Here is an 8,933-nt window from a genome sequence, read left to right as displayed (position 1 = left end):
GAGACATGGGCTTAGTGGAGAGAGTCCAGCACAGGGCCACAAAGATGGTGATGGACCTTCTGTCCTGTGAGGAGAGGCTGAGAGAGCTGGGACTGTTGAACCTAGAGAAGGTTCAGGAGGTGTCTTATCCATGTGTATAAATATCTGATTGGGACGAATAAAGAAGGTGGAGTAAGACTCTTCTCAGAGGTGCCCTGTGAAAGAACAAGAGGCAGTGGGCACAACACAGAATATTCCATTTAAACATAAGAAAGAAAAAAGCTATTTAAGGTGAGGATGGTCAAACACTGGCACAAGTTGCCCAGAGAGGTTGTGGAGGCTCCATCCTTGAAGACAATCAAAATGTGACTGAACACATGGCTCTGAGCAACCTGCTCTAGCTGACCCTGCTCTTAGCAGGGGAGGTTGGACTAGCTGATGTCCAGAGGTCCCTTCCAGCCTCAGCTGTTTCACTGTTCTGAAAGAATGGCTCTTTCCTTTCCCAGATTATCTTTACATTGAGGGAAACTTCTGGTAAAGATAATGTGTGGCTAAATTTCCTCCAAGAGAACATGTATGCTAGGTGGGAGGGGATGTGTTTGAACAATGGCAGTACTGTGTGCTGTGCTGTTACCGAGGTGTTCTTGAGGGACAAATCTTACTTCTTCCTTTGGGGAATTTTGGAGAAAATGTTCTCAAGTGTATGAGCTAATACGTGTTTTATTTGCCAATGGTTAATTGCGTACAGCTTCCGTTATGTAGAAATACTTTTGCCTCTTGACCTGTAGCACATTGCATCAGTACAAAGCTGACAAAGTGAAATTCCCAACTTCTACAATTGTGGAGGGAAATATTTTGTCGTTAGTAACTAGCAATATCCAAAAGCTGATATCCAAGAATGAAAGTGAATATGAACTTTTATATGCCACCACTTCAATGTGGCATTTTTTCTGCTGATTGAAAAAGTGCCTGTATTCCTTTCCATGAAAAAGCATTCTGAAAAACAGTTTAAAAGAGTGGAAATAGCTTTTTTGGTTGATTCTTAGTGTCTTTTCACTTGCATGTTTTTGTATGTTTCCCTTGCATATCTGTGTTTCATACTTTTTACTATTGCTTGTGATGTTTTAAGCATGAGAGTCTTGGGTGTAAATAGAGGAAATATGGTGTACACGCTTCATGCTGGTTTTTAACACTGTGTTAGTATTAGTTGACAGAATTTCACATGCAGGATAAGAGTAATACAATGCAACATTTCACTTACTGTTACTTAGCTTTAGAAGTTTAAAGTTGCTTTATTTAAGAAAAAAAACCACCACAACAACCGATAGTCAGAATTAAAGCTTACTGAGTGACTGGGAATGAGGTTACTGCTGGCTCTGCTGAAGTGCCAAATCCTCATCAAGAGTTGGATGTTAAAATGAAGCCATGCAGATTCCTGTGTGCCCTCCCCTCCCTTCCTCACCTGTGCGTGGAGTTCAGTGAGGAGCAAATACTCTGCACTAATCAAAGGCGGAAATTTCATGATGTGGATGTTGTAAATTATTGTTAATGCCGGTGGGTCTCTGTGTGGTGTTAGCTGTTAAATTGTGTCAGAACTGAAGAGACCACAAAACCCAAAACTGTAATCAGTGATGTAACTTTAAAGCATAATGTCTTGTGAAATGCCATGTCCACATGTGGCCTTGCAGTCTGTGAAACAGGGGACATAACGTTACCAGCCTTGTGACCTGGCAATGCCTCTTCCCTTTGATGAAGTATGTAACTGATTATAGCAAGTTCCAGGGGATTTCTTGAAAACTGATAAGGTATGTTTTTTTCCCCCTCTAGTTTAAAAAGAATCAGAAAATGTTACCCTGACTGTACAAGGTGTTTTTTATTTAAAAATTTTTTTAAAGGTATTGCAGCACTCTTCTAAAACATATATTGACTTGTTATTAACTTATTCCCCTACAGGGTGTGATAAGTGTACAGTTGGTGGTTACCATGGTAATGGCTAGTGTCATACAGAAGATCATACCTCACTATTCTCTTGCTCGTTGGCTTCTCTGTAGTGGCAGGTAAGATAAGAAACAATTGCTATACTCTGTGTGTATATGGTAATGCAATTGTGCATTAGAGTAGTAAAGTAAAACACACTAATTTGAGTTGCTTTCTTGAAAAATAATTAATCTACTGCTCTTAAATTTGTTAACATAGCATTGTGATACCTGACTTAGAGGTTCAAGGTAGACAGTGTTGCTGTAAAAGAACAGACTTGTTTGTTGCTATTAATTGTACCAGTCATAAAGTTAGCTGTTGTTCAGCTCTTATATTATTAAAGGCACAAGTAACATACTTTAATATTAAAAAGCTAAACTGAATACAAGACAGTGAAGAATGGAAGGATTTTTTTCTCTACACTGCCTTAGTAGTCTTGATAATCCACCTGCTGATTAGCATTGCATATAAAGAGTGCTTAGGTATTTATTAATTCTGTTTTTTTAATACTTCATAGGACAGGATTAGTATAAATTTCAATAAACTACTTCCTCATAACAATAGATCAAACAGACATAATAAGTTGCAAGGGGAGCATTCCCTGTGTGACTGTATCCATAATAACAATGAAAACCAGCAGCTGTTTTGAATATAAATCAGTATCTTAAATATTAAAAGAATCATAGACACTGCTTTTTCATTTGGGAAGAAAAACACTTTGTATGATTAGAAAGTAGTGTGGTGTCTTCTGTAATTGTTAACATTTTGAGAATACCAAATCTCTGCTCCCTGATTTCTGAAGGAGTATCCTTGAATAATAATGTGCTCCATGGGAGTCTTAACCAGTCTTATATAATTTTCCATTGCCTTTTTTCCTCTGCATCCCAGAATTACCAACTTTTTTCTTTTTAATTTTCCTCATTTCATCACCCAAAGAGATGCTAATGAAAAATTAAGTGTTGTTCAGACGTGTGTTTGGAATCACTGGTTAGGTATAATGGAAAGCAGGAATTGTCAGGTGAATAATATGAACAGGAATCATACTCTTAATTGTTTTGTGAAGTTGCATTGTTGAGCACATCTGCAGGGTATTGATCACCTTTTTTGTGCTCTAAAAAGAATATTACATTAATAAACATGAAATTGCATACCATTTATTTTTCAGGTGTGTTACTACCATAGTGTTTTTTAGCAGCAATTACTCAAATGACATTTTCTACTTTTTATGTCCTATTTAAAAGATGTATGTAATTTTTTTCAAAATGTATATATTTAATAGCTCTTTTTAAAGAATTGCTCAGTATTATGCCCATGTTCTTCATTCTTGTGAAGTTTACACTTCCTTTATCCTTGTTCTAAGGCATGCCTTGTGCTAGTGATAGGGAAAGGTTTGCTGTTCAAATTTTTTTCATAATCCTTTTCTCCTTTTATCTTTGCACACCTGCAGATTGATAAATACATAAAGCAGGATTTCTGCACTTACGGAATTCTGCTCCTGCTGAAGTCAATGCGAGTCTTCTTATTGCCTTTTATGTTAGTAGCCTTGAAAATCTCACTTGCTTTTCAGTGTTCTTCTATTTATCTGGTAACTATTTTAGTGCATTGTAATTTCAGTCATTGTGAATAACCTCCTGAACAGAAGAATTATGTAAAGAGCCAGAAATAATTCTGCATTCCAGAAATAAAAACAAGTCGGAATCTTCACTGCAACAAGCATCTGAATTTGAATGGCAGAAAGAAAAACAGTTCCCTTCTTCGTTTAGCTGACAAACTGTCTGTTATGTTAACCCGTTTTCTTTAGCGCTGTCTTTGCCAACAGTGTTTTCTTTGACAGACCTGTGTGGGGGGGGTGGTGCAGGGTTTTATACATACGTAAGTGTACAGGCACAGGTGGACACACTCTTAAGCAGTCCAGCTTTCCTAGGAAAAGTTACCACCTGCTCCTTCTTTCTGTTGTCAACATACTTCAACTAGTCTTTGGTTCCCAAAACTGTTTTTTAAGTTATTTGGCTTATGTGTCTTTCTTCCAAAGGGTTGGGAGGCTTTTCTAAGTGTGGTAGTCTGAAATGTCTACAGACAGTCCTTGCCAAATGGGAGGGAGGATAAACATGTTACCAGACAAGCCAGCAACTCTTGAGTGACCAGTTGGTTTCAAGATGGTTGTATGTGTGCATTCAAAGTCTGTTAAAAGGAAACATAGATGCTTCAAAATTTAAAAGAATTGTTAGAATAGACAGACATAATTATTCATTTACAGAATGAAGAGCTGTCACTGACTGTTGAAAAACTATTTGCTTAAATTTGTGAAGAAATACAAACTTTTTCAATCAATGCTATTTTTAGAGCTTGAACAGAATGTGAATATTCATATTTATTGAAGTCAATGAATTGGCAGCCTAAGTATCTGCATAGGCCTTGGCATTTTTAACTAATAAAACATTCTCTACCAAAACATTGCTTTTAAGTTGCTCAGCTACATTCTATTTTCAGGCCACTTCAGGAAGACAGGAGAAAACGGATGTTTTGTTGTGCATTTGTTAATGACCTTCATTCAAATTAACTGGGGCATATCTGTGCTGCTGTTGCTATTTAGACTAACTTGGATATGTCAGAGCTACAGAGTAATCAGTTGTGGGATCTCCATTTTAAACATATATAAGCTAAAGCACATACAAACAACTTTTTTTCTAGCTCTATGAAAGTGTTTGTTCAGATCTCCTGGTTTTGAGATTTTAAATGCAGTTGTGTAGGGTTTATTAGGTAGAGAATCCCCAAACTCTTGTATTCTATTAGTTGTACTATGAATTGCCTGCAAAATAATTCTGTAGTGTAATTAAGAGCAAGTTGTGGTTTAAGTGATTTGTCTTAGTATGTTACACAGAACAAGAATTTTGTCTGTCCTGCTGTAATAGGTACTATTTCTCTATCAGTGCAGGAAAGATTATGAAAAATAAACTTCTAACACAAGTGATTTGTGGTACTCTCAGCATGCCAAAGTCAGATCTGGGAGATGGTGAATGACAAAGCAAAGGCTATTTCGCTGCTTTCCCCCACTTCCTCTAGGTTGTGTGAAAGATAGGAAGAAGTTAGTATCTCCAATGTAGTTTGTCGTCTTGGATGAAAAGGTAGATGCTCTGGTTTCTATGTGATTCTCAGTCTCAACAAAGTCTCTTTTGCAGCAAAGTTTGCAAACAGCAAATTTTTCAGCTGGGACCACACATGATAAAAATTAATTAATGAAATAACTTTTACTGATGCCTCAAAAAAAAAAACAAATCACAAACAAAATTCAGCCCCTCTTCTCCCCCCAAAACTCCTTGTTCATGCAAAGTCTGTAGTAGTTGCCACTTTGATTTTTTGAACTGGCAGTGAATTCCTTTAAAGGAAGTTTGCAGCGTGCAATGGTTTGGATCTCTGTGATGTATTATTGGTTGGTAGTGAAGTTGTTTTCCTCTTGAAAAAAATCCCAGTATCAGCTGATTCTTTAGCCCAGCAGTACTTATTGACACAGGCGTGTGGAACCCCCTATTAACCAGATTGTATTGCTTGTAATATTGCTGGCTTGAGCTCTTACTTAGCCTTTATGCTAGTTTTCAAGTTATTTTAAGATGATGTCCATAAGCTCTATGCAACTGCCTGTTTAATGTTTCATTATACCAGCAATTAAACTGCTGAAACTGGGAGCTCTTCCTGAAACATGTATTTGTCGCATCACTTTTCTTCATTCCCACTTCCCTGTCCTCAGCTGGGTTTAGTGTAGTGTCAAGGACAGTATCAGGACAGAGGGGCCATGTCTCCAGTTTAAGATCTGCTAGGCAAGCATATGCTCAGTGGTACATAAATTTCATGAAAATTGTACCTATTCTTTCTCCTAGTCTTTATCCAGTGTCTCTTGCAGCACATGTGCACACACCAAGTGTGCATGCCATCGTAAGGAAGGTAGAAGATTTATAATGTTGCTTGTCGTGGCTGCTTGCGTTTAGGACTGTTTCTGCTTTTAGCATGAGTCTCATAGCAATGGACCTCCCTCAGTATTTGTTGTGTAGACAATGTTCCATGAAGAAAACCAAAATGTTTTATATTCACATGAAAGGCCATATGCTACAAATATGAAGATGGGTGGACCAGACTTCCACTTGGGACAGAAAGGCTTTCCGAAACAGAGCTGGGAATCAACTGTTATCAAGTGGCTTGAGGTTATTTGGGTTTGATGTTTATTTTCCAAATTTGCCTCGCTATCTTTTTGAAATTGGATGTAATATAATCTGCGATTTGCCAGTGTAGATTTGAATGATCCTACTTGATGAGGTTTTCTTAATGTGAGAAGTACTGATGGCTGTGGATTCCGTTATCTCTGACTTACCCTGTGTTAACCTACGTCGCCAAGTCTAGAAGAGTACTCCCACATGAATACAGGTAAATTTCCCCCAAGTGTGTTCCTGTTAATACTTTGGCTCCTTTGCCTCAGCATTTCAGTATGGAGATCAGAGTGACATCCTTCCTGCATCTGGACAGCAACCCTCCCTTGTTGAATGTGGAAAAGGCCTTGTTTCAGCCACTAAGGTTCTTGACATGCTTAGAGATTAAAATGTGCCATCTTAGAGACTTTATCTCTGTTTTTCCTCTTCAGAACTTCCTTGCCACTACTTGCCTTTTAAATAAATGAGCAATGGATGGTGCATTGACTTGTGAAAGTGGAAAAACTTGCAGCTCAGCTACCTGTAAATTAGTGACTTTTTTTTTAATAGCACTTTTTCTAGTAGGAGTTGAAAATATCACTGAGGAGGTGTTTAGGAAAGGAATGTTGATGTTACAATCTGCGCTGCCTAAGAAAAAAGACTGGTAGTGGTTATTTGATAGTAAGCTATTCTGGACTCTGGAAAATTTTTTTTGAGAGGTGTAATTATACTTTGTAAAATCATTTAGAATATGGTTCTGATTGGTAATTGTAATAGTATCATTATTCTAGTAAACTTTTTTCCAATATTGGTACAACCTGTTTTGCTGTATTCGATGATAACTCGAAAATTTGGTGTTTCGAGAAGTGAAGGGCTTTCACTTGAATGACAAAGTGGCAAAGCTTTCTAATTATGAATAAGCATATCATATGCTGAAGTGAAGTTTAGCTGTAGTTGTTCAGCTCGGGTGGGGTTGGTACTTGCACACAAGGGTATTTTCATAGAATACCAGGTTGAAAGGGACGTCAAGGATGATCTGGTCCAACCTTTGTTGGCAAAAAGACGGTCTAGACAAGATAGCCCACCATCCTGTCCACCTGAATCTTAAGTATCCAATGCTGGAGAATCCACCACTTCCCTGGGGAGATTATTCCAATGGCTGATTGTTCTCATTGTGAAAAATTTTCTTCTTGTGTCCAGTCAGAATCTCTTCAGGAATAACTTGTACCCATTACCCCTCTTCTTGTCCATGTGACTCCTTCTAAAAAGGGAGTCTCCATCTTCTTTGTAGCCACCCTTTACATACTGGAACATGGTGATAAGGTCTCCCCTAAGCCTTCTTTTCTCAAAGCTGAATAAACACAGTTCTCTCAGCCTTTCCTCATACAGCAGGCTTCCCTGTTCTTTGATATCTTTGTGGCTCTTCTCTGGACCCTCTCCAGCCTGTCCACATATTTTTTGCATAGCGGGGACCAAAACCGAATACAGTATTTCAGGTGCGGCCTGATAAGCACTGAGTGGGATAATGACTTCTTTATCTCTGCTGGTGATGCTCTTGTTGATGCAGCCCAGCATCCTGTTGGCTTTCTTTGCCACAGCAGCACACCGTTCACTCATATTGAACTTGTCTATCAGGACCCCCAGGTCCCTTTCCGCAGAGCTGCTCCCCAGCAGGCTAGATCCCAGCCTGTGCTGCACTCCTGGATTATGTTTTTCAAGGTGCAAGACCTTACATTTGTCCTTGTTGAACTTCATAAGGTTCTTGTTAGCCCACTCTTCCAGCCTATTCAGGTCTTCCTGCAGGGTGGCGCACTCTTCTGAAGTGTGAGCAATTCCTTTGCTTAGGTGTTGCAAATGACTAGTGTTTTAATATATGTATAGGTCTGTGTTGATATATAATTTTTTAAAACCAAAAAATCCCAACCCACTGAATTGCTAATGCTGATACTGTTTTACTTGATATTTTCTTTTTCTTTAGTTTACGGTGGTATCAGCATCCTACTGAAGAAGAACTGCGGATTCTTGCAGGGAAACAAAGAGGGAAGAGCAAAAAAGATAGGTAAATGCTTGTTTTAAGACTTTTTTTTCTTCTCCTGCCCCAGCATGATCCATGTAATAACTTTGCCAGCCAGCTTTTGGTTTTGTATGAGTTAAAAACTGCTAGTTGCATATGACTGCACTGCTTGCATTAGTTGTCACAGCTCTGTACTGAACTCTGTTCTTTCAGTTTAACAGAGAGTTGAATATGTCCAAATTGTGCAGGACTGGATGATATTCAGTCCACAAAATTGATCTGTAAAATTGTTAATTTGGTGGCAAGGAGTTTTTTTAGGGAATGTATTCGTTTGGATGAAAACTGAGGAAAGCAGATCTTGCTTGAAGCAAGAGAAGAACGATTTGAGTGTATTAGTTCAACGTAGGATTACTATGAGCTACCACTCTTAGATGGCTGTGGAAAAGGTAAGTGTGCTCCTAGGATGTATTAAGTGAGGTATTTGTGGTAGAAGAGATAGGGAAATATTAATCCTCTTGGACGAAGCACCAGTGTAGAATTTTATCTGGATTACCGTGTACAGTTCTGATCACTCATGTTCAAGAAAAATGAATTTGTAGGTGAACGGATGAACAGAGGGCTGCTAGGATCATCCAGGAAACAGGAAGTCTGTCATACAAAAGAAGGCTAAAAGAGCTTGGCTTGTTTAACCTAGCAGAAAGATGACTGAGAGGGATGAGGTAGCTCTCTATCAGTTTAAGGTGGAAACAGTTTTCTAACATTCAGACATGAAGTTCTGGAACAGC

General features: G+C 38.4%; 1 protein-coding gene across 1 annotated transcript in view; it reads left to right on the top strand.

The window, feature by feature from the left end:
• The first annotated feature begins 1,937 nt into the window (after positions 1–1,937).
• TMEM161B (transmembrane protein 161B) overlaps positions 1,938–8,933 on the top strand; it is a 43,529-nt gene continuing 36,533 nt past the window's right edge. The window contains exons 1-2 of the mRNA XM_075725809.1: positions 1,938–2,036; positions 8,113–8,193. Of these exons, the coding sequence (XP_075581924.1) occupies positions 1,963–2,036; positions 8,113–8,193 (155 nt within the window). The 5' untranslated portion in view covers positions 1,938–1,962. The remainder of the gene's footprint in view (positions 2,037–8,112; positions 8,194–8,933) is intronic.

This window comes from Pelecanus crispus, chromosome Z (genome assembly GCF_030463565.1).
Source record: "Pelecanus crispus isolate bPelCri1 chromosome Z, bPelCri1.pri, whole genome shotgun sequence".
Taxonomy (NCBI): Eukaryota; Metazoa; Chordata; class Aves; order Pelecaniformes; family Pelecanidae; genus Pelecanus; species Pelecanus crispus.
This window is presented reverse-complemented; position numbering and strand designations above follow the sequence as displayed.